General features: G+C 39.9%; 5 protein-coding genes across 5 annotated transcripts; 1 reads left to right on the top strand and 4 right to left on the bottom strand.

Annotated features, from left to right (window-relative positions):
* Positions 1-29: 29 nt before the first annotated feature.
* Positions 30-2,338, bottom strand: LOC126797471 (putative wall-associated receptor kinase-like 16). The gene is made up of 3 exons (XM_050524096.1): positions 1,501-2,338; positions 1,228-1,407; positions 30-1,099 (listed from the first exon to the last, which is right to left on the bottom strand). The coding sequence occupies exons 1-3, from the start codon at positions 2,336-2,338 to the stop codon at positions 30-32; spliced, it is 2,088 nt and encodes a 695-aa protein (XP_050380053.1).
* Positions 2,339-5,232: 2,894 nt separating this feature from the next.
* On the top strand, positions 5,233-6,760 carry LOC126796745 (probable adenylate kinase 7, mitochondrial). The gene is given in 5 exon segments (XM_050523484.1): positions 5,233-5,293; positions 5,296-5,573; positions 5,763-5,903; positions 6,056-6,241; positions 6,325-6,760. Coding segments are annotated over 5 exon segments (819 nt in total). The 3' UTR covers positions 6,478-6,760.
* A 294-nt stretch (positions 6,761-7,054) lies between these two features.
* Positions 7,055-11,242, bottom strand: LOC126796743 (uncharacterized). The gene is made up of 7 exons (XM_050523482.1): positions 10,186-11,242; positions 9,410-9,707; positions 9,077-9,298; positions 8,727-8,900; positions 8,015-8,206; positions 7,811-7,924; positions 7,055-7,516 (listed from the first exon to the last, which is right to left on the bottom strand). The coding sequence occupies exons 1-7, from the start codon at positions 11,229-11,231 to the stop codon at positions 7,181-7,183; spliced, it is 2,382 nt and encodes a 793-aa protein (XP_050379439.1). The 5' UTR covers positions 11,232-11,242; the 3' UTR covers positions 7,055-7,180.
* Positions 11,243-13,918: 2,676 nt separating this feature from the next.
* LOC126796744 (probable inactive leucine-rich repeat receptor-like protein kinase At3g03770) lies at positions 13,919-18,364 on the bottom strand. The gene is made up of 8 exons (XM_050523483.1): positions 17,845-18,364; positions 15,931-17,375; positions 15,661-15,794; positions 15,168-15,411; positions 14,766-14,977; positions 14,663-14,688; positions 14,439-14,550; positions 13,919-14,309 (listed from the first exon to the last, which is right to left on the bottom strand). Exons 2-8 carry the CDS (start codon positions 17,279-17,281, stop codon positions 14,085-14,087), a joined length of 2,304 nt encoding a protein of 767 aa, XP_050379440.1. The 5' UTR covers positions 17,282-17,375; positions 17,845-18,364; the 3' UTR covers positions 13,919-14,084.
* Positions 18,365-20,159: 1,795 nt separating this feature from the next.
* On the bottom strand, positions 20,160-25,044 carry LOC126798620 (protoporphyrinogen oxidase, mitochondrial). The gene is made up of 18 exons (XM_050525629.1): positions 24,964-25,044; positions 24,846-24,885; positions 24,590-24,725; positions 24,439-24,504; positions 24,204-24,254; positions 24,006-24,062; positions 23,751-23,818; positions 23,593-23,629; positions 23,396-23,461; positions 23,048-23,088; positions 22,556-22,688; positions 22,185-22,364; positions 21,601-21,675; positions 21,318-21,441; positions 21,129-21,237; positions 20,949-21,023; positions 20,714-20,820; positions 20,160-20,609 (listed from the first exon to the last, which is right to left on the bottom strand). The coding sequence occupies exons 1-18, from the start codon at positions 24,992-24,994 to the stop codon at positions 20,482-20,484; spliced, it is 1,524 nt and encodes a 507-aa protein (XP_050381586.1). The 5' UTR covers positions 24,995-25,044; the 3' UTR covers positions 20,160-20,481.
* Positions 25,045-25,586: the final 542 nt, after the last annotated feature.

The following is a 25,586-nucleotide window of genomic DNA, read 5'->3' as shown; positions in this document are numbered from 1 at the left end:
TGGAAGGATGATATATATCTTAATTAATCTTACATTTTTGACCAAACTTCTAGCTCTGCTGCAACTTCCTTCATAGTAGGTCTTTCCTCCCTTTTTGTCCTCAAACACATCACCGCAACGCTAGCCACTTGCTTTAGTATCTCAAAGACTTGATCATCCAAGGCCACTTGATCGTCGAGAATTTCATGCAAGCATTCATCTTCGACGCAAGAAACAAAGTACACTGCTAAGTTGATTGTTGCTCTTCGACCCTCTTCAAATATTAGTGGCGTCTTTCCTGTTAGTAGCTCTGCTAGAATGACTCCAAAACTATAAACATCACTCTTATCTGTCAATTGGCTACTGTACAAGAATTCTGGATCTAAATATCCAATTGTTCCTTGCAATAGAGTAGTCAATTGGGTTTGATCAAGAGGAACGAGCCTTGAAGCCCCAAAATCGGCAACCTTTGCTGTGAAATTATCATCTAACAGGATATTGGAGGTCTTGACATCTCTGTGTATGATTGGCATGTAAGTTTCCGAGTGCAAGTATGCAAGCGCCCCGGCAATATCAGCTGCAATTTTGAGACGCATTTGCCAGGACAATGTCATTGACAATTGTTGATTATTAAGACTTCGACTAGCATGAAGGTGGCTAGCAAGAGTTCCATTTGTAATGAACTCATAAACAAGCAATGGAATTTCTGTCTCCAAGCAACAACCCAGTAGTTTAACCACATTACGGTGATTGATTTGGGAAAGCACAATTCCTTCGTTGATGAATTCTCCGATTTGGCTGCGGTCACAAGCCTTAGACCTTTTAATGGCTACAGTTTTGTTGCCTCGCAAGACTCCCTTGTATACAGTTCCGTTTGCTCCTTGGCCAAGAATGTTACTACTGCCGTAGTTGTTGGTGGCCTTTCTGAGCTCGTCTGAACTGAATATCTTCATCATCTCAATGGATGGTTTATGACGGGACAAGTTGAGGTGTTGTTGTAACAAAATCCCACCGTTTTGTTCAAAGAACCTGCGTTTGAGTTTGATGAGTCTTCTCCTCTTTATAACCAAATAAATCCAGAAACTCACTGTCACCACCACCAAAATGGCGACGCAATTACCTGCATGATCAATGCCCGAGTGCCCGAGTAAATTGAATTAACGTCATTTTTATGAATTTGAATATACTAAAAAACTAAAAATATAGTAATTTTGTCCATATATAGAAAATTGCAATATAATTACTTACCCAACGCAATAATCACATGTTTTAATTGCCGACTAAATGGACGGATGCAACCAGTTCCGGTTTCCTTTCCATCTCCTATGAATCCTTTCGAGCAATTGCAAGTGACACCTCCAGAGTAGTTGATGCATGTGGCTGATCTTCCGCAAGGGTTTAATATCGTGCTCGAACACTCGTCAATATCTACATTTCATGTCAATGGGTTTTATAGTTAAAACCACATAATAGGAATCAGGAAAACAAAATGCAAAAGAAATTTAAGAAGTATATATGTACCTTGACAACCATTGAGAAGATAAGGGTTGCCTTGGTAACCTTTGCGACATTTGCAATAGTAACCAGGTCCATTTGTTGAATTGATACAATTGCTAAACTTTGCCTTGCATGCATAATCCTTGCTACGTCGAGCTTCCACACAAGAAGGTTGATTCCGAATAGCCCATTCAAGAACCAAAGGGGCTTCCTTTCTGTAATCTAGGTCTTCATTCAGATCTAAAGAAGAAAACTTGAACGACTCTTCTTCTGTGAGAAACGCATAACCACATGATCGATAATCTGATGATATGCTTCGTAAACGTGTCGAATAATGTTTTACATCGTCGATTGTAATAGGAACTTGGCAACAACCACCATATGAATGACATGTTCCATTTTTCACCTTTTCGATTTCTTGGCTACACGTTGATACACATGCATCAACATATCCACGAATTCCACGAAGCCTCGACGGTGTCTCCCCCGCTACTACTCGTCGCGTTTTCTTGAAGCCTTGGCTGCTGCTATGAGTTTCATCCTTAGTTTGAATAATACCAATTAAGTTGCAACCAATAGTGGTTAACTTGTTGCGCCGACTTGAGATACGAAAGATGTTGGGGGGCCTGATATCTTGTTTGTTTTCCTCATTAGAGTATGAAGTCACATTGCCATTCTTGTCACTTACAAGGCAAGATTTGCTTATGGAACGTGAAACTCTCATATCTTTACGCTTCAATGATATGTTGAGGATAACGAAATCGCTTCTCCCTCTGAAAAAAGCTTTTGGACCGCCACCGCCTGTAATTGTATTATTACATGATATGAAAAAATCATCGTTGAAGTAACAACCCGGGGCCATGCCGAATGGATATGGGACGATAAGAGATCCGCAGAAGGCTGAGCAGCCTGGCTTGACTAATTCTGATGGATTTGGAGAGAACTGTGCTGCGGCTTTTGATCCACAATTGCAACAATCTGACAATATAACAACGACAACAAGTATTATCTTCATTCTGATCATTCTTTCTACTATAATATAATCACCTCTTAGATGACTCAGATTCAAGGATTGATCTGTACACTAAATACTTATACTCCCGTTGAAATAATGATGCCGGTACAAACTTTGGGCATTTGATTTCGCAAGTTTAGAAATTATAGAATTACTAGAGAGCTGATTGTGGACTTTCAATAGTAAGTGTTATTTTGAAATGCCAAATCAAGATGTAAGAATAATTCAGACCACAAACAAAAATGGCGTAATAATTATGTGAATAATCAAAGCTAGTCATTTGAATTTAGCTATGGTAATGAGTAATGACTACTGCTTGATTTACTCGATCAAACTGACAGATTATAGTTTATCGACTACATGCGTAACACTTTGAGTGGTTTGAGAGAGAATATATACCAATATTAATACCGTAGTTAATTATAATTATTTCAGTTTGCTCTAATTAAGCACCGTAATCATAAATATTAGTCAGCTCATTTGGTGCTGAAGTATATGAGTATATCTCTTGTTCTTTATCCACAAATCGTTGTGCTGGCATCTCCCAAAATGATGTGTCTTCAAACACAAGCACGATATATGGTGTCCTCTGTTGCTACCATGACTGCTCACTTGCCTCCAAGCTCTCTCTTGCTTGTTCAGAGGAAACAGTTGATCTCAGAGATCTCAAGTGTCCTAAGAAGGGGTTTTTAGCACCTAGGTTTTACCTCATTGGCAAGCTAAATACAGTGCAGCCGGCCTCCTTTGATTCCTTAAGGAGCGTTGTTTGCAACATGTGGAGGCTTACGAGTCCGGTGGAGATTCAAGCCCATGGTGATCATTATCTCTTCACGTTCACAAATCAACGTGATGTCAACCGTGTGAAAAACGGTGGTCCTTGGAGCTATCAAAGGGTTATGATTCTTCTCAATGATTACGATGGCTTCTCGGATATCATGGATGTTCCTTTGGATTTTGCTTGGATTTGAGTAGAGATCAAGCAGCTTTCGCTAGCCCTAGTGACGGTTGCAATGGCGTCGCTGATCAGTAAGACAACTGGGCCGGTCTTGAAGGTCGACGGCATGGCATGCATTGTGGGGTGGTTAGGGTTCATGTAACCCTCCCGCTCCATGCTCCGGTTCGCCTCCAACGACAATTCTGCATCTCTCCGGAGGATGTCATCGAGGTGGTCTTCAGGTATGAGCATGTATTTGGTCGTTGTCGTACTTGCATGATGATTAACCATGGTGGATTAGATTGCCATATGGAGCTGGAAGAGGTTGATACGGCTGAGGAGGACTTGGTGGAGGAAGATGAGCATGTGGTGGTGGAGGAGAGGGTTGAGCAGCCGGTGCAACCGGCACTGGCCATGGTTTTCATAGTGGCGGCATCTCAAACCCTAGCCTCTCCTCTTGTTGCTGGTCCGTCATCTCCTAAAGCTAAGAGGCAAGTTCATGTGCGTGTTCTGTCGAGCTCTCCCAAAGCCAAACATGTGTCGGGGGGTCGACGTCGCATAAAGGATGTAGATGGCACCGCTAGTAAGAAGGGCAGGTTTGGGTTGCGTTTGGCGTTGTCAAACCTCTCCCCTACCAAGTTTGTCCTTCAAGCAGTGGCTTCAGGGGTGCTGGGTGTTCAACAGGACAAACATTCACTTGCAAAAGTGGATCATCCTAGAGGCCGAAAGAACTCGAACAAAGCTGCTAAGCGCCAACTCAATTTGGAGTCAAAGGCAAAGCTTCATATGACTCTGGCGGAGCTTGTTCAGGATGGCGGTGGAGCCGATGGTGAAGCAGGCTAACTTACCAGAGAATGTGGCAGATGAGTCAGCTGGTGATGCAATGTGCCTCTTCAAGGAGGCTGAGGGGCAAGTAATCTCATAGTTAATTTAGGAAAGATTCTTTCTCACCCTTCCCTTGTGTTCTTTCTCTAGGTACGCAATTGATGCCTTAGACTGGTTCAAAGTCTACTTGGTTGGAGTTTGAAAGTTATTATATTTTAGCTTTGCTTCAATTTTTTCTTTTCGAACTATAGTTTTTAATAAACGCGTTTGTGCGCTGCTATTTGTTTAGTGTAACTTGTATTTGGAGTGGTTATATCACTCTATTTGTTTGATTTTTGTGACCGTGCATGACAATTATCAAATGAAGTCATTCATTCTCCTAAAAAAACACAATCATGATATTGTCGATATGTTATCCCTGAACTAGAGAGTTGTATTAGGCACTTACTTGTATTTCAACGTATCGATCGTAATGTAAACGAATTCGTATCGGAAAGAATTTACGAAAGTACAACCCTCCATCGCAGCCAATAGGCCATATTATAGGCTTATGGTATGGCCTAAGATGCAGTAACTGACCCAAAACAAGGCTACAATTGGTAACTACAGTTGGCTGGCGGGAAATCGTGCAACGTGGCAGGAGCGCAGCACTTCTAGTTGGCGCGAAATATTGACCACGCGCAGTCCACATTCGACCTCCACTATCTGTGGAGAACACGATCCCAGTAGGGGTACTGAAATCGCCTACAGCCAGAGGTCCCTAGTCAGTCCAGGGGGTTCCTGTAATATTTTGAAACGTGTACAGAAGTTAGAAGCACGATTGTTAAGATACACCTCGAGGCATGGGATCAATCACCAACCAAAGAGTCAGGAGTGGGCAGTAACGTAATTACACTACCAAACAAACTCTCCTCGCTCTAAAATCAAAGCCCCCCTTCCCTAAAACCCTAAAAATCAAAGCTAGCCTCCTATCGCCGCTGCCATGGCCGGACTCGGCCGCCTTCAGCTGGCTGCTTCGCTGCTCAAACAACGCAGTTTCGGCCTCCCCGCGCCTACGGATCAGCCGCCGCGGCTCAGCTGGACTATTACTCCGAAGACGAAGAAGAAGAAGAGCGTCGGGAGCTGATGGCGAATCGGACGGCGGTGCTGGACTCCGCCGGGTGGGTCCCACGGAGAGGGATACACTGGGTGCTGATCGGAGATCGAAGTGCGAAGAAGCACATGTACGCCGATAGGCTCTCGAAGCTTCTGGAAGTTCCGCACATTTCTATGGGCTCCCTCGTCCGCCAGGAGCTCAATCCTCGCTCTTCTCTCTACAAGAAGGTAAAATTTTTGTTGTTACTGTTGTTATGTAGGGAATTTTTGGTTGTAACTGTTGTAATTTTTGGGTTTAGGGTTTTGGTTGAATTGAATGTGCTCTGTAACTTTTTCTGAATGTGTTGTGTTGAATTATAGTAGAAAAAGGAGCATCAATTTGAACTAAGGTGTTGTTAATGTGGGGATTGTTTGTAGATTGCGAATGCGGTGAATGAAGGGAAGCTTGTTGAGGATGAAGTGATATTCGCATTGTTGTCGAAGAGGCTTGAAGAAGGATATTACAGAGGTGAAAATGGATTCATTCTTGATGGGATTCCTCGAACTAGAATCCAAGCAGTAAGTTTAGAGAAAATTCGAGCTTGTTTTGATTGTTTGTGTTAGTAAATTCGGGTTAAAACTAGTAAAGATTATGTCTTTGGTGTGAGTTTTGGATTTTGTAAGTGCTATTGAAGCTCTCTAAATGTTTGGATTTGATTACTTCTGTGCAGGAGTTGGTTGACCAAATTGCGGAAATTGATCTAGTAGTGAACTTCAAATCAGCTGAGGACAACTCGGTGAAGAAGAATCTAGGAACTGGAAGCTTGGCTTTTAGTCAAGATTATCTAAGGATGAGTAACTCTATGCATGATGTTAATCTGCAGGATGAACAACTGAAATCCGCAAAGACTGAGCAGGTATAACATTATTCTCTGTATAGTTTCTTGATGATCTCTACTCTGTTAGACTGCGGCTAATGGATAATTGTATTTACTTTCAGAGCAAATTGTTGGAGGATTACTACAGAAAACAGAACAGACTCATCGACTTTCACATGAAAGCTGCCCCGGCGGAAACCTGGAAGGGGCTGCTGGCTGCATTGCATCTGCAGCATATAAATGCCGTCAGTTCTTCCCAGAAGCTAAGTGCTTGATTGGGTTGCATCTGACTGTTTTTTGACCCCATTTTCTTTAGTATTTCGGCAATATAGTATATATGTGATATGTGAGTGCGATTTAGGGAGTTGATTTGAAGTTTCAAGTATTGAATCTTCCAAGTCAGTTTTGAGAATTTTTTGATGTTGAAGGTGCAAGTGTTCAGGTTGCGTTTGTAATGTAGTGAGAAATGAAACTGAGAAGAAACTGGTCTGTTTCAAGGCCTGTTGAAATCGATTGTATCACATAAAGAAATCATTTGTGCTCTGTTTTTTGGTCATGTATGTTGATGTCAAATGTCAATGCTGCAAATTAAGCTACGTTTGAGTACTATTGTATCCTAAAATGGGAATGAAGCAAATTTATGTCATCTGAAAATGTTGTGTGACGCGGGCCAAAACCAGAGCTTTTGTGAGTTTATATTCTTTGAGAGTTACATGAACTGAACAAGTTCTTGATCCCAGATTCCCAGAGGAACCAATTCACCATGATTTTCTTCAGACGTCGATCAAATAGGCACGCCATTATGAGATATTCAATCATCTGGATATGTTACAACTTACAACAACTTCTACCTTTTTTGTACATCAACATCAGAACAGTGACCAGGCAAAATTGGAGCAGCGATTTACAACTCCAAAAGGAAACAGAAAACCAACTTATTTATCTATATACTCTTATTTCCTTTTCACTACGCTCTAGCTACTCGCTATTCATCCAAACATCCCGGAGGAGTTCATATCTGACAGCATTTTGATTGATGTTTCCCTTGGGAACCCAGTTGAGCTTTGATGCAACTGGTGAAGACGCAGAAGAACCTATGAAGATCGAGGCCAATGGTGAGTTCAGTTCATCGAGCTCATCATCGCTGGTGTATGATTTCCTGACCACTGAAGACCCGCTTCTTCTCAGCTGAGATTGGCCTCCACCATCTCCAATTAGACTTGCAACAAAAGCTGTTGAGGGTGGCAAATAGTCCGTACCAGGTCCATCGCATGGTATGTTTCTGAGAGCCTCCTCCTCAAACTCAAGAGTATCCTTTATTAGAAAAGGGAAAATAAAAATTTATAGGACAGGAAAAGGGAAAATAAAAAACTGATTAGCGTCCTAAGAGACTAACATGGTTTAATTAGACACCACTAAAAATCATGCAGAAATTCTTAGAGCTTAGTCCAGGGAGCAGTTGCTATGATTACAAAAGTACAAATACTGTATTTCATAATTGCAGTAAACATGTGGCTGTTCTATTCAAAAGCCTTTTGAGATATACTAAAGTGTCTTGAGTCAGTTGATTGTAAGGAAAAAGAAGACAAAAAGACACAACTGACTAACCTCAGACTCCAGGTTTTCAAGCACAATGTCTGGAATTGGATCAGTACAAAACTCGTCGGGGACAAAGTTGTCAAGAATTCTTTTGATCAGTGGAGCAGAAAATGTAGGGCATACCTACAAGAAAGGAACCAGGTACCATGTATAAGGACTACAAGATACTGATGATGGAGTAGAAAACTAAGATGTGTGCTTTAAAGTCCGAACCTCTTTTCTGATGGATTTGCTTAAGAGCATGTCCTTCGGAAGCATCATGAGATCACTCAATGCATTAAGCAGATGAAAGGACTTGAAGGATGTATCATGTCTCTCATCACTATCATCTCCATTTACATCCTCAAATGAGTCATCATCATCGATACCGAATAGGTCAGTTAGCCATCTGGACCAGTTCCCAATCTGATAACCATGAAACAAAAATAGAGAGAACTTTAAATTAATACAATCAGAATTTTGGTCATACGGAAGTAAGATGCAAAACTTCACGTTGCTTTAGCATTTGATGATGCGGCGGATCATTCTCTTCACGTACTTTCTGAGGCATTATGCACTTTTGAGAAATATTACATACGCGTATCATCCTAGTCAAGATGGAGATCAAATGCGACTCAGAAGTGTTTTGCTGCATCAGTCATTGAGTCAAGGCACATGACTACTTGATTTGTATGAGACATGTAATTGGCATTAAGCATTTCCTATGGGGAATAACTCAAGGACATGTAGCAGGAACCAATAGTGTTCCATATGGTCAATACTCTTGATTTTTAAATTTACCCCGGAAAGAGAAGGTGAGAAAAGGTGTCCTAACCCCAAAGCTTGAGAAAATAATAATAATAAAATACTAAATAATTGTTACAAGTCCAACAAAATAAATAAAATTCATTATTGGAAGATGGAAGATATATTATGAATGGCTTACCGCACTCTTTAGCTGCGCACCTGCCCCAAAACTAGACTTCCCAGCTGGAATTGGAAGAACCTTCAAATCACTGATGGGGTCGGACACAGGGTCACTTGGGATCTCGTCAGATGATTCACGAAGGATAGCATTGAACATTGCCACATCTAATCTAGCCACTGATTGCTCCATGACCTAAACACGTGACACAAATCATTGTGCAAACTTCAAAAGATTGCTAAATATCCACTAACAACATACTGAAGTATTTGAGATACAACTCCCAAATTTAAATATTTAGAAACTAAAACTCTTATCGACCAAATAGCATAAATTCGTACTAATCAAAATATCTGAGTAGACAGACATACCAATCTGGATAACAAAGGCAAACAGCCACATTCATGCCCACCAGCTCTTACTGGACAAAGTCTTTCACAAGCATCCTTGAAAGCCTTTTTCCAAAGGTCTAATGAAAAGTCACTTTGCTCTTGATCAACTGAGCTAGATGTCCTATAATTCTTTCGTGACCCTGAACTGATACTTTCATCAGCTGCCTTTGCAGCGACAGACTGCATATATGGTGTCAAAGTCTGAAATATAGCAGTTAAAATGAATTAGATCAAGATTAATTAATTGCACTACGGTACATACTAGATATACAACTATACAAGTAAAGTCAGATAAAGCAGGTACTCAATTACCTGCCACCAGACAGATTCAACTATCCGGGAGAAGATCCAAGATTCAATCTTCTCCAGTGTGGACATAAATGTATTTGGGTTCTCCCAGTCACCAAAACTTCCATTCAATAGTTTCATCCCTTGTTTTTTCCCAGAGGATGGAGCCTCCCACTTTAATGGAGATGAAGCCTTATGTTTAAATTTTTCAGCACCATTTCTGTCAATCGAAGACCTGGCAGACTTGGAAAGTTCAGGGTCCCCAGTAGCCTGGCTTATGATTGTTCTCAAGACAATCGAGTTTGAGAGCCAGAATGTAAGCCTGTAATAAGAGAAAAGAATATTTAATACAACACAATTGTAAGAAAATATCTCTTCAAAAATTATGGATGCAGTCCTATGACATACAATAGATGCACTAAGAGACCTATTCCACCGGTTACAATCACTTGTTTCGTATGTCAATCAGTGATCCACATTCTCCACTCTGGGACCTTTATGATGATGACGATTATGGTCATAATAAAATGACTATATTAGAAGACTTTTGGACCCTTGAATGGAAGGTCCATGTCCCTAATGTTAGACTCATGCAGAGGCAAGACTCAGACACAAAAACCACACATTGAATTACCCTTGCAGTAAGCTCCCCTGTTTCTAAAATCAATCAACTGTAGTTCTCCTTATTGTCTCCACAAACTCATTTCAGATAATCCACACTATAAACATCAACGTGCATGCAACATGATGACAGAAAGAAGTCAAAAGAGAATAAATAAAACAAAAGCCATTGAATATACCTTGGAACATCATTCCCACAAGCTTTTGCAACCAGAACTAGTCCTGAAACAACACTTCTAGCTGCACTGGCTCTTTTGGAACGGGAGGTTTCTCCACAAGCATGAAGATACAACCTAGAAAGGCGCCGAGCTGGAGCATGGACTTTACTCATGGAACTTCCATGCTCAGCAACTACTGAATAAAGAGCAGACTCAACAGCTGCAGCTTCTCTTAGCTCTCCCTCGAGCATCTTTATTCTGTGTTCCAACTGATTAACCTTGCTCTCTAAAATGACACTTCTTGTATCCTTGGGATACACCTTAGCCTCTTTCCTTTCCTTAACTCTGGAGTTTCCTGCAGCACCTGCACTCTTCTGTGCATCTCCCCGGACACCATTCTGAGGTTCTTCATGCTGATCATTCCTAGATGACGTATTCTTACTTAAATCACCAACTGACCTTACAGACTTGACAGGCTTTAATTTTTCATTGCTTGGAGTAAATTCATGCATTCCTAAAGAAGCATCTTTCTGATTAGCATGAGATGTAATGTATGGTTCACCTTCCTCTGAATGGTTCTCCTCATCACAATTTCGTCTTTCACCACTACTTTCTTGTTTCTGTCTGTCTTTATCATTAATAGAATTCTGGTATCTATCATCACCAGCAGCCTCCATGGAATCTCTGCTAATTTTCTGAGCTTTCTCATCATCCTTGCTACTCTGTTGAACATCAGCAGTAACAACCTTATCGTTTACCTCCTGCAAATGTGCATGGGAATTGCTTCTCATGATGGTGTTGACCTCTGCATTTTCATTCAATGAAGATGATGAAGAAGAAGAGCCAATCTGGGAACCACTAGTTTTCATGATTGTTGTCAAATTAGAGCTAGCATGACCATTTACTGGGCTTCCAGGGTCGGAAGACAAGTCAACCGATGATGAGCATGATGAACTTCCCTTTAGATATTCCTGTGGTGCAGTCGGAGGTATTGATATTGATTTTCCAGTCCCTATGTTGAAGGCTAACGATTGCTTTGCATTGTCTAATCCATTGCTATGCGGCATTTTGGCTGGTCCAGTCTGCAATTAAGTTCCGAACGATCATAAATAAATACTGCTGGCTACCTGTATGGATTATTTTAAGGGAAATACTAAACCATGCACATAATCAACAGAGTAACACTCTACAGTATAGTGGTCTGGATGGCAAAAACTAACAAAAAGAAAGGAATGCATACCTCTTCTTTCGGAGGAGACAAAACACGACTTGCTTCTAGAGAAGAAGATACTGTCTGAGATGAGTGAGAGGAAACATCATCATCAGTGAAAGAGTCAATTCCGGCTTCATCAGCATACTCTTCATCCATCAATGCCGATACAGATTCACCACCGGCCTTGTCCAATGACACCCCTCTTGACAAACTATCCCTAGATGACGAGCTGGCACGACCTTTCTTAAAAGGCTGAATCTTCATATACAAAATCGGTTTATCCGTGTTCTTAAAGCTTCTCTTACTATTCATCGGAGCACTCACACTCACGCACTCTCTCACAACACCATAATCAGCCAAATCTACAACCGCAGTCGCCAACAGCTGCCCTTTCGCAGTCTTATCCCTCCTCGGCTCATACAAGTTCAACTCCAAGCAATTCTTCAAAAATGCATCACCTTCACCGCCTCCTTTCGCCCCGCCTTTCACAGCCACATCCCTCAGCAAAGTCACAGGCAGCTTAAACGACTCATTGAACTCAATTCTCCCCTCATTATCAACCGAACCAATCGACGGCACAACAGCATTAGTCATACCAGAGCTGCGGTCTCCATTCTCCCACTGAATCAAAACCGACCGCAGCGATTTAAGCGACTGTGATGGAGGCCATGGCTTGATCTCAACAATATGGACCAGATAATCAATCTGAACAGTAGGACCTCTGTGATTCTTCGCCTTTAATCCTATAACCATTTTTCACCAAAACAAAAACAACACTTCTTCTTCTCCAAATATATTCACCTCTTCATTCACATTCACTTCAGAAACCAAAACCAACAGAATCATCAGTAAAAAACAAAAATCAACATCACCAAAGCAGTAAAAAACCAGAGCTGCAATATCAGCTCATCAAAGCAAAACAAAACGCAAAGCAGAGCTATCACCGACGGTAAAAAAAACCGACGGAAATATCTTCCTAAGCTTCAGATCCAGATACTCAATCTCAAACCGATCTCGGATTCATGATCATTCATCACAATGCATGAAATCAAATTCAAATACACACGAAAACAAACTCGGAAGCTCGAGAAAAGCTGAATGAGAAGAAAAAGTAGAGAGGTGAAACTCACCGGCCGGTGGAAGCAGTCGCCGGAAAATGCAGCTGAGGAAAGCGAAAACGAATCGTTTGGGTTGTCCGGTGAAGACAGTTTGAGGAGTGAGAGAGGATTTTTTCAGAGAGTGAAATATGTGTGTGATTAAAATAGGAAATTTATTTATGCAAGAAAAGTGAAGCTGACACTAGAATTAAGATATTCCATAAGAAACATAATGATAAATTGTAATTATTTCCATCAAAACGGCGTCGTTGTGTTGGCCGATGGGGACGCCGGGCCGGAAATGACTACACGTAATTATATGGGGAGGGTTGAGGATCGTGGGGGCGTGAGTGGGACGCGTCTAAAAGCGGGAGATTCGGTGCGAGTGGGGATCACGTGATGAGTGGTGGGAGTGGTGCTGGTGTTGCTTTGGTTAGCTGTACCCGCCGACAGTATGGTGTTTCTATCAGACACTTGACTGGTAACAAGGACCCCGGGATAGTGGACCCCCACGCCCCACCGTCACCGTAGCCGTTATATTTTGCGTAATCTGGGCTTTATTATTATAGCCCATAATCCCATAAGTTTTGAGCCCAATTGTTTTTTAATTTTCCTCAAATATTCAAAATTTTGAAGCAGTGAATTCCTTTTAATGATCGTTTGTGAGGAAAAATGCATATATTTTTGCTGGATTAATTCTTATGGTAATGCTTCAGCTCACTGTGGTGCCCGACTCGATATGACTCCGGATATTAGTCTCAAATCTAAAGTCATAACGCACGTTATTTTCGATTAGTTAGTGTAATAAAAACTTGTGTAACACGTAATTGAGTGTATTAAATACCTAAGATATTGACTGGGACTGAGGTTTGAGATCACAGGACTAGAGCTGGAGATGGACCCTATACCAAACTTGCCATAAATTATTTGTGAGCTACAAGCGTGGATGTTATAGACTTACAGCAGTATAGCATGTAGCTTCAAGAGGAGGTGAGTTGAGATGTCCACTTCCATTTAAAACAAAGCAATTGAATATTTGAAGGTAATGACAAGAATATTGGATGGTGTTAATTTTGAACATTAATGTAATCTTTGATCTTGGGTTGGGGTAACACTTGCACCCACGACCAAACATAGGTCAGATTCTCAAATTAAATATATTGCTATAGTCATTATAATTAGCTTATCTTGAGTTTCTGATATTTATATTTCAGGTAGGAGACTGTGACTCATATGTCTGAGCACTTTATCTTCCTTATATTTTAAGACTGTCTGATTCTAACCACTCCTCTTGGCCTCTTCAGATATGTCTGCAAGGACTGCAACAGCTTTAGTTTATGAAAGAAGTTTAAAAAAAAAAAAAAAAGAAGAAGAAGAAGCAGGTGAGCACTTGAGATTTGTTGATTTTGTTCCTAATTGTACCACTAGCCACTTCTCCTCATTCACAAATTTTCTTCTATAATTTCTCAGAACAAATTATCCAATTACAGTTAATGTACAATTATCATTCCTCAGTAACTAGCATGCATTTACAAGCCTTCACCAAGCAGTCCACTTGCTTTTTTACAGGCCTTCCCTTACAAGCAAGACAGAAGAAGTGGAGGAGTATATCAGGTTGTAGCATCTGATTTCTGATCAGCATCAGCAGTGGCCTGGACTTGAGCTGCATACTGCAAGTTCCAAAGCACATCTTCGAAAGAGGGGCGTGACGATACTTCTGGAGATATGCATTTCTTTGTGATTGATACCACAATGGATAATGACTCTTGTGAGCATGTCGTCAGCACAATTGGATCGACGATTCTTCTTCGACCATCTTGGCTGCCAAATGATGTCTGTTGTTGGTTCAGCACATGAATCACACCACACATCAATAAAAGTATTTCATCACACAGTTGAAATTTTTAAAATTAATCTGCAAAATCATATATCATTGCAGCATAATTAAACTTATATATGCATACCATTTCATTCAGCAGAAAGGTTTCCCCTTTCCCACTTACTATAGGTCCGACAAGTGATTCAAGTAGTATAATTCCAAAGTTGTAAACATCACCCTCCAGATCTTTTTTACGCCTGCAAGCAAACGAAGGATATAAGAGAATTAACACTTAACATCTACCGTTTGAAGTAAGATCAGCAGCAATCAAGAGAAAATGATAGAAATCGTTTCAACTATACTTCATACCAGGATTTTGGGCCTTCTCCCTTTGCCTGCAAAATAATACAATAATGCATCAGAATATCCATAACATTGCACTGTCAACAAAATAATCATAAGAAGAACATGCCTCAAGTTTTTCAATTTCTTCTGTGATGATGGACATCCCATAGTCACTCAGCTTTGGAATCCTATGCTCGTCTAGCAATATGTTGTTTGTTTTCAGTTGATTGTTGAAAGAACCTGGAATTACCCCAGTGTGTAGAAAATGGACAGCTTTTGCAACTCCTATCAGAATTGCCAATCTATCGGACCACTTGAGAAGCTTCTCTGGATAGTTTTCTATATTTACACAGCATAGCTTGGTTAGAGGTTGAATTTAAGCCTTCAATACATAAAGCTGTGATGTTAAGAATTAATGTGAATTCTGATGGTATATTTTAGAAACAAAGTAAAAGACATATCCTACTGCTATTAAATACTTCACTTCCACTATAGAGCGTAATTCATGCTTCTGATAATGGATACAGACCTGAAAGATAGGTACGGTAATTCCCACAAGAGATGTATTCATACACAAGGAAAAGTCTGCGGCCACCAGAATCATATTGTCCGCAACTGTCGATGCAATGACCTAACAGCACTACCAAGTGAGGATGGTGAAGCTTTGAGAGTGAATCCAGCTGAGCTTTAAGGTTTTGGGTAGAACATTTCTTTGATATAGGCAGAGATCTGATTGCAACTGCACACCCGTTTTCCAACTTTCCTTTGTAAAGCTGAAAGCAGAAAACAGGTATCTATGTTTGGCATACAGAGATAAAGGAAACTGACAAATAGCAGATAAGAAATAATTTGGAGAACTTGATCGATCGCGAAAGAAATCCAATTTCGATTCCCTTTTCATGAGCAACTCTAGCTCCACAAGTAAATTGTGAAATTGGAAATGTGTAATTGGAATTGAGTACTTCAAGCAAATTATTATATTTTTCATTTTTGTCTGAATCATATTTGCGTCTGCATGTTACCTTTCCCATAGAGCCTTCACCCAAACACATTGAGAAATCAAACTCCTTTGTTGCTTCCTTCAACTCTTCAAGTGAAAATACTCGACACACTGGGGCACCATGTGATTCTAATTTTGCTGCTTGAGATATATATCCTACAAACAATATGGAAAAATGTCAGGTACTAAAGCACAAAGTTCAAAGCTCTGCATTGTGATAAAAGAATAATCTGTGATTTGGAGCAAGATAACTAACTTCAAAGTTCAAACTAACCAGACTAATACAACTTACTGGCATTTGAAACGAGCTCCGAGCAAACATCATTTGGTGAATTATCTGGCACAGCTTTTGCAAATATGTTTTTCTCAGACTTCCTTAAACGGTGTCTTTTACACGAGTAAAGGACCGTAAGTACAAAAAGTACCAAAACAAGAAGAGCTCCAACGACAATAGCAACTAGCACCACAATCTCTCTAACACTAGATTGTTTTCTTCTTGCAAGAGCCTTTGTACAATATAAAAGGTCATGCTGGTGTTGGGAAGCATTTGCCAAACAATTTCCGCTGAGTTTAACAACTCTCTCGTCTGAGGTACTACCCAGGCAAGAAGGAAGATTCCCTGCTAACTTGTTATTAGAAATATCAACAAATCCAAGTTTACCACCACATTTTAGACCGTTAGGAAATGCACCACTCAGCATATTGGATGCTAAATTCAGATAATTCATGCTTGGCAAAGAGAACACATTAGAGGGAGGTGCACCACTGAGATAATTGAATGATAGATCAAGGTGCTGAAGCTGACTCAAATCACCAAATTGCACCGGAATCTTTCCTGAGAATGAGTTCTTGCTTAGAAGTATTGTAACCAATCCATTTGGCATCAGTGGCAGTTCAGAATCCAACTGGTTCTCTCTCAAATCCAATACATGCAGGCTGGTTAAAGTACTCGTGTCAGGCAACTTGCCAGAAAGCTCATTGTGAGACAGGGCAATGATAGTGAGGGTCTTAATTCTGCATAGTGAAGAAGGAAACTCACCTTTGAGCCTGTTGTTCTTCAAGCACAAAATGGTGAGGTTTGATAAGGAGTCCAACCAATCAGGAACAGTCTCATTGAAATAATTGGCCTCTAGGCTTAGAGTATGAAGTTTCACCATTCTGGATATCTTTGGGGGAATTGAACCATATATGAAATTTGAGCTCAGGTCTAAGACTTCAAGTGAAGATAACCTATGAATCTTATCAGGCAAAGGTCCCCAAATCCCCAGAGACACTAAGCTAAGAACCCTCAAGCTAGGCAACCTTGACAATGTGGTCACAAAAGAATCAATGGAGAACTTCTCAGAAAGTGTCTTATTGGGAATTGCAAATCCACTAAATTTAGTGACATTAGAAAGCTTATCTCCCATAATTTTGAGCCCAGTGACTGAATTGTCTTGGCATGAAATGCTCATCTGTGCAGAGGAAGATATGTTACAAAGGTCTCCAGTGTAATTCTCCAAAACTCCTAATGAGGAAGGGAACTCTAAATGTTTCCTCAGCTGCAACAACACTTGGCTCTGAGAGGTTTGCAACTCATGAGTACTCGGGAGAAACAAAACCCATGACACAATCACTGAAAACAACAAGTAAAAACGCTCCATTTGCTCTAGTTGGACAAAATCCCAAGACAAAATCTTTACTCAGAAGCTCAAATTCACAGACTCCTCTTCATTTCAGAATGAACTGGGCAATTTCCTGGGTCATATTGAATAGCTTAAACAAGTTGGTTAAAACTCAAAAAAGGAAACTTAGAGAAAGAAATGTAAACTAGCCAGTAGCCACATAAAGCAATTATCTTTCAGAATTTCCAGGAAAAAACAGAGCAACAAGCACAGAAATTGGAAGAACAATGCATACAAGACATAACAAGAGATAAAACCCATCAAAGAATCACCTAAAATTCACCATGCAAAACTACCCCACTGCACAAGTCAACTCTAATTTTCACTTATAATGACCAAATCCCAATAACAAAATCTTAGATAATGTTGAATGCTCTGAAAACCCAGAAACCAAAACAAGCAACTTACATAAGAATAACCAAGCTAAAATCCCAAATAAACCAAATAAAGGAATCATCTTTACCAATTCTGATACGGAAACAGAGACCCACAAGTACTGAACTGTAGTAGAAATGCAGATAAGATAAGGGTAGGAGACAAACCTTTAGAAAGTTGAGCTGAAAAGACCCATTAAAGAAGCAGAGGCCATTCTTCTTCGTCTTCTTCGTCTTCTTCACTGAAAATGTGGGGGCTATCTGTAGAGACAGAGTTTATCTGTCTCAAGGCATTTAGTGTTTTTGGTTTTCTCCTCTGACAAAACCAATTAACGGGTTTCTGGGTCTTTTACCCTGTCTCAAATTCTTAAGCGCAAGAAAGGTAAAGACTTTGTCTTTCTGTGTGTGAGGATTGAAGAAGGTGAAGAAGAGGCTTTGTTTTTGCTTGTGAATGAGTCCCTAACATTGCGCTGCTTAATATCTCAGCTCACATGACACATGGGGTTTCATGTTCTTTCCCTCTCTTTGGGTCAAGGTGAGGATTTTGATATGGGAGTGGGGAAAGACCAAAACGACCTCTGTTTTGTACTAGTTGTCACAGTGGTATAAGGTGTACTACTGTGTTGTCTAATTCAGAATAGATGTTGGTGGGTATTTAATGGTGTGGAGATCAGTGTTTGGTAAGGGTTTTAATTCTGTGAGAAGTTTAGTTATGGAAATGGTGAATGGAGGAAGTAGGAGAAGTGCTTCCCAAAGAAAGATTCACGAAAATGAGTAAATGACTCTCTCGTGAGCAAAACGTTTACATATAGTGGAAAGTTGGAAGTTTCCAATGTCATTATCTGGTTAGATGAGACAGTTTGGTAGCTAGAAATTTAAGTCTTTGATTTGATTTAGTGACAGAACGATCAATGTACTAAATGGAAGAGTCTTGATAGATTATGAGTTAATGACGCTTTAAAAAGAAAGATTCGTTTCATTGAAACTTTCCGAAATAGAATGATAATCAAAAATTGAATTTAATTGAAACCTTTTGAAGTAGAATGTTAATCGAAAATTGATTGTTGTGGATAGTTATTGAATTCTTCGATCTAAATTTTCTGATGAAGAATTATTAAAGGTGACCCTTAAAGCCCTGCAAAATTGGCATCATCCTAACAAAATCTTGACATTCTTAATTCATGCATAATATTTTGTTTAGTTTCTGCAAAGGAAAGGGCATGGTGGGAAATAATTCTTGCCCGTTACACAAACACAGCCTGTTTCAAATGCAGAACCACGTTGGTACAAAGCTGTAATCTTTATAAAATTAGAATCCCATGAACTGATGAAAGTGATGAGACTGTGATTAGAGAAAAGATTATACAATAATAGCAAGACTTGATCTTTCACTCACTCCCATGACTTTGGCACTGAGGCTTTTCTTCTGCTCCCACCACAACACCATCACTGACCTTTAAAAAGGCAAAAGCTCCAAATTGGTTTGATAATGGTGGGTTTTCTATTCCAAGTACCAAGTACCAAGTAAGGCGCCTTATAAAGTGCATGGAAGTTGGAGCATATTATTGGATTTAAGAGCTTTAGTGTTTACTATGCTTGTTTGTTTGTTCCACATCCCAGACAATAGGCAGAGAGGCATGTTTGTTTAATTGAAATTCCTTCCCTTTTGTATTTGGATTTGGCATCTGACTCAATTTGGATCCACCAGTGACCAGTATATAACTTCAATCAAAATATCAAACAGTGAAGATACATTTCATGACACCATCTTTCTTACTCTGTAAATTCAGGATTCAAAATATTGCAGATATCTAGCACTCTATTGATAGTTGGAGGACTATTCCTAGTATGGTATGGATTATGAAGCTCTTCCACTTTAGCTGAGCATTCCCATGAAAATCCAGTGTGCTTGTTGTGCATAAAAAGCAGTTGTATGGAAAAGCAAAGTGGCAATGGATTGTACATTTGTACACATCAATGTCTTTAGATTTCAGAATCAGGATCAACTTTGGAGCTTTTGACCAGCTTTATTATATTATCAAGACAAACTAAGTAGCTTCTTAGAGGTTATTGTTTCCTTTGGTGTGGCATTAATCTAAAAACTAAAACATGAAATCAAATGATTGATACATAAACTAAAGGTAGACAATGATCGGTGACTGGGAGAGGAGCTGGGCAGCTTATTTTCATGTAAAGCCAATAGAGCTTTCAGCATCCACAGCATGTGAGGCAACGACAATATTGTGGGGAAACACCCCCCAAATATCCCAAAATTATGAAAGTAGATAATGAATAAGGTGATCGGTGTAAACAGCTAGGAAGAAAATGACTAGGCTTTCTAGTTGAACCAAGACTGTATGCATAGCCATCTTCCCAGACCCACTACCTCATATTATGCCCTACTAGCACCAGTAGCACATAGAAGTCCAATTCCATAATTCCAGTAGTTGTACATTCACATCTGTATCAATTGATGGACATTAATCGATTAAAGTAATGAAAATCTAGGTCTTAGTAGAAGACTCAGCTTAACAAAAGACTTGGTCGAAGGCTCAGAAAGAAGCACATGCATGACTGCTCTTCTCTTGAGGCTTCACTACCACATATTTAGTTGCATTTTCAGTTTGAATGTGTCTTTGTACTATCAAGTTGTGGAGTAAAACTACGTAAAGATACACAAAATCATGTATTTGTACCAGACTCCTTGCGGTTACATATTCGCAAGCACATCCAACTATGACCTAGATCAAAGGTGAAATAACATAAGTGAAAGACATCTATTTACAAGGATACACTTGGCTACTTCTAAGATGACGATCCCTGCTGAAGAATCTTGCCATCTGAAGAAGATTCCAGATAGGAGATTACAAGATCAGCTGCTTTGCACCCAGAAGCTATTGCTTTGCCAACAGACAGTCCACCCCTATGGTTACCTACAGTATTTATGCTTGTTATCTTCATACCGGATCACAAAAAGACTTCGAGGCCGCATATCACAAGTTAGAATATCCAAAAGTCACATATGTGGAGTAATTACCTGCATAGAACAAACCAGGTAGATTTTTCTCCATCTTCTCGATTGCTTCTATGACTGAATTGTAGTTATGCCCATACAATGGAAATGCTTTGCTCCAATGATAATGGCTGCCAAAAAGTCATAAGTTGTACTAACAGTTATAAGCTAGCTTAGCTATGACGATTCATAGGATTGAATGATCTTTAAATTATTATGCAAGTTTCAACCACCAAAAGAGTAAAAGAGAAATGTATACTTCACAAATGTTGGCTCGCCTTCCGCTCCCAAAAGTTGCCTTATATCAGAGGTAACAATTTGCTTCAACTCATCCCTAGAGCAATAGGAAAAAGAAATATCAGGCATGTAAGTAGAATTATTTGCACATTATAAATAGCAGAAAAGGCTGAAAAGCATTATGAAAGCAAGCTTGTCATACTTTGAAGCTTTTGCCAGTTCCTTGTTTCGACTTCCCCCAACAAAGGTAGTATACAGATATTGATCACTAGGTGCACGGTCTGGAAACATCATGGAAGAAAACAGTGTACCTGTAAAGCAAATGAAATGAGCATATTAGGGAATGTGATTAGTTATTCCACGTGTCAAGGCCATAGCTGAGCATTTTTACCTAGTGTTTTTAAGCCATTTTCCTGCTCTTTGGAGGGAACAAGAACTCCAAATCCTTCAAGAGGCCTTTTAACGTTTTCCTTCTTGAAGCTGGTTATCATCACTGATAGTGGCATATAGGTCACCTGCAATATAGACAGCAAACAATAAGGAATTACCAAGATAAAAAAAAAACATGATTTGTCAGGCTTATCGCTGTTGGAAACTTCAAAATGGGAACTGTAAGGAAAAGTGATGTTAGCTGCTGCATACACGTTAAATTATAATGCCATATACATGCATACCTCAGGAAGAAAATCAAGAGGGAAGATGGATCCTCTTCTCGTGATCTTCATTTCTTTGATACTACACAGTGGAGCCTACAACAGAGACAAATTTTCAGTTAACACTTAATCATTCAATAAGAGTAATGATTTCCCAAAGAGTATGAGGGAACATGCATACACATATAACAGATGAAAAAGAGCAATGACAGTCCAACCTATATTAGATAGAACTCTAGAACAAAGATGAAACTATGCATGAAGAGGAAGGCATGTTCATTATCCCAACTCATAGACACACTCAAATTGAAGCGCCTAGAGGAAAAGACTCCTAAATGTCCCTGTGAAAAATTTGACTTCCATGGGTACAACTAGTTATAGAAACACGTGTGGATGTATCTTGTAGCTGCAATGGAGTAGTAGAAACACATTCTAGTTGTCTACGTTTGTATGCAAAACACAATGGTTTTTTCACAGTGACCATGCCAGAAGCACAAGTCAGAACTCATAACAAATGAAGACATAAGAATTAACAGGTACCCCATTGAGAAAGTCAATGACACACCAAAATTACATTGATAACAATAAAAAACATAGTAACTAACCGTCAGGATTATAGCATCAATGGATGAACTTTGTGAATGCTTGTCATCACTAGTAACACAGGAAAGTGACCAGTTTTCAGATTTAGTGTTCCCATCAGGACTGTAAGATAACGACAAAACCTTTGAGTTCAGTTTAAGCTCATGTTTGCCAAGCTGCTTGCACAATGTATCAGTGAGTGTCTGCACTACACAGAAAACAGAAACATTAGAATAAAAAATTGGCACATAGATCAGATGAAAAACTCTTTCAACTGAAAGTCATGATAAGATTAATAAGAGCACATTCCCCACAGACCCAGGGGTATCATCATCAAAAACATGGAAATTACCACTTTGTCATCAAGAAGAAAAGTATGCTGTTAAGACGATACCTGCATACCACCCTGGAAGGAGAAAGAACCGCGCTGACGCTTTCCTTTCTCTACAGAACCCTTTGTTTCTGGACTTTTTTCTTTCCTGGAAGATATTTTTGACTGAATTGCCCCAGCTATAACGGAACCATACCTGATAGAGTAGAGAAGCTCAATAACAATCATATATCATCCGTACAAGCATAAACAAGAGCTTATTGTTTAGTAACTATAAGAGCATCTCACTTATCTTTTTTGGAGTTTGAATATGGCCTGTCCACTATAAATTTGTTACAACATGTGATTTCTGTTAGACTAAGATTAGACTAGGAACTAAAGCATAATATTCTTTATAATATGTAGTATGTCATTGACGTTTTACAATACGTGAATTCATAATTTGTTGCAATATGATATGCCTTATTTTCTATATAAACAATATCAGGCAAGTAAGAAAGATTTCTTCTCCCTTGTTTTCGTAAAAGAGGTAGAAGGAACAGTTCATATACATACCTTTTCTCTATGTTCCATAACTCTGGAAAAGAATGTGGCATCTGTTTAAAAGAACACAAGAAAGCTGTTACAGATAGTGATCAAACACCAATGCCTCCAAGTTTTAATTACAGGATGACATGAATGAAAAAAAAAACTTTTTTGTCGTAGTGTGAGAGCAAAAGTCTGGGTGTGCTTTTTTTCAACAATGCCCAGGTCGATAATGGATGCATGGAAAAGGCAGAAATAAAGCTTCTATATCTTATCCATTTTCAGGTAACTAACTACCTAAGAAACAATCACATGAGATACTCAGTAGGAATGACATGCAATTCACTCAGAGACTGACACATTAGTGACACTACTCACCGAAAGAGATTCTGGATCTCCACCACTTGTACCAGCAACAAAAGGATCAATGAGATAATCAACGACCTTGCAAGCAAAATAGAAAAGCAATGAAAGGTATAAGACTTTAAGAACTAACACAAGCATTTAAGCATTTGACAACATTTTGTGTTATCAATCCTTGCAAAGTTGAAAGATTCATTTAATGCAATATGTACCTCTTTCCCAAAATGACGCTGAAAGAACCCAGCCACACTGCAGCCAAACAAGTCAACAATTAGAATATCAGAAAAGTGACAAATGATGAAACTTAACAGAGCAAGGTTAAATGCAATGGAAGCGCAATGAATTTTATTATACAGAGAAGACTTAGTACCTTTCTTGGGTGTGATCATCAGAAGTTTTTCTTTTCTTCCACAGATATGGCTCCAGAAGAATCTGAAACTGCAGTACAGAAATTATATTCAGTTTGATGCTTATGACAATGATATTGCAGGCTTCAAACAAGCCCTTGTGCCGCAAACACATTATACTTCTCATCACTTCTGGTCATATCGTACAATGGCACTAAATGTGATTAATGAAGTAGTTAACCAGTTCGCTGGACATGCTAGATATAGCAGAGACAAACCTTTGATTTTGTAGAAAGAAAGTTGCTCTTGATCAGCTCAACTGGATTGGTGGGTAGCTGATGTGAAAAAAGTGAGAAAGTGTCATTGCAAAGTCTGAAACAGCTCCGATATAGGAATAAAACTCCCGAAAGAAAAGTGTATGCATACATATAGATTCAAACTCATTTAACAGTACAGATCCAACAAAGAAAGCATACCAGCACGGGCAAGCCGTTCCTTGCAACATACCGTTTGTTCTGTGAAATTGGCTGCAATGTACACAACACAGTCTAATCAGTATTCCCGGTACAAACATCTCCCACCATTATAACCGCAATCCTTAAAAGTTTAAAAGCTCTACCAGCCAACAAGCATTAACCAATTTATACCATCACAAACTACAACACAAGACTCATACGTACGCGCGACGTAAACAAGGCAGTGAGTCCTTACAAATTGCTGCTTGTCTCGAAGCCCCAGATTGTCAAGCAAAGCCTGGACCTCAGTTTCAGCCTCAGTCTGCACAAATGCCATCATTGTCACTTTAACAACCAAAACATTCATTTCCACTACAAAACCAAACACCAAACAAACAAAACTCAACCATTGTGTTTGCTCCTTCATCCCAAACCAGACCACTACACGACACGCTCCTCAGCTTCCCTCCAGCTCTCCCCTCAGCTTCGAACACCGCCACATCAAAACCACGTGATTTCAACTTGTAGGCCGCAGCTAGCCCACTGCCACCAAAATTACACACGTGGTCAATTTTTTCGAGGAATTAATAATGTGGTAAAAACTATTGGCTTATCAATACTAGTTGGATGAATCTAGCAATGTAGAGATTGGAGCAACGTTACCTAACACCAGCGCCGACGACGGCCACTCTCTTAACGGAGCCTGCAAAATCCGACACAAAATCGTCATTTCACATTCAAGCGAGAGAGAGAGAGAGAGAGAGAGAGAGAGAGAGATTACTGGGGTTCTCTGGTTGGGTAGGGGAGGCCATTTTCAGTGTGGTCTGAGCCTGAGACAAGTTGAAGACTTGGGGATTAATTAATGTACAGAAATGAGAGATCGAAGCGAGGGCTGTAAATAAGGAAAAAACAGGGGTAAAATAGTCTACTTATTCACAAACCGGACGATCTCCGTTGCGTAACCGAGCATTCGCGACTCATGTTAGCGAGCTACCGAGCGTGTGATCTCCCCGGACCAGATATACGCTCGGAAACGAGACGGAAGTAGTTGAATTCGCGACGGATACGGCCGGAAGCGTTCTGGTTCTGTTACGGAAAGACAATTTTACCCCTCGGTTGCTTTGAGACGAGAAGGGAACCGACACGTGGCGGTCCTTTGCGACAGTATGTATATAGAGATGATACGCTCGGAAACGAGACGAAAGTAGTTAAATTCGCGGCGGATACGGCCGGAAGCGTTCTGGTTCTGTTACGAAAAGACAACTTTACCCTCGGTTGCTTTGAGAGGAGAAGGGAACCGACACGTGACGGTCCTTTGCGGCAGTGTGTATATAGAGATGATACGCTCGGAAACGAGACGAAAGTAGTTAAATTCGCGGCGGATACGGCCGGAAGCGTTCTGGT

This window comes from Argentina anserina, chromosome 6, assembly GCF_933775445.1.
Source record: "Argentina anserina chromosome 6, drPotAnse1.1, whole genome shotgun sequence".
Classification (NCBI taxonomy): Eukaryota; Viridiplantae; Streptophyta; class Magnoliopsida; order Rosales; family Rosaceae; genus Argentina; species Argentina anserina.
Note: the sequence above shows the minus strand (reverse complement) of the source record. Positions and strands in the feature narration are given on the sequence as shown.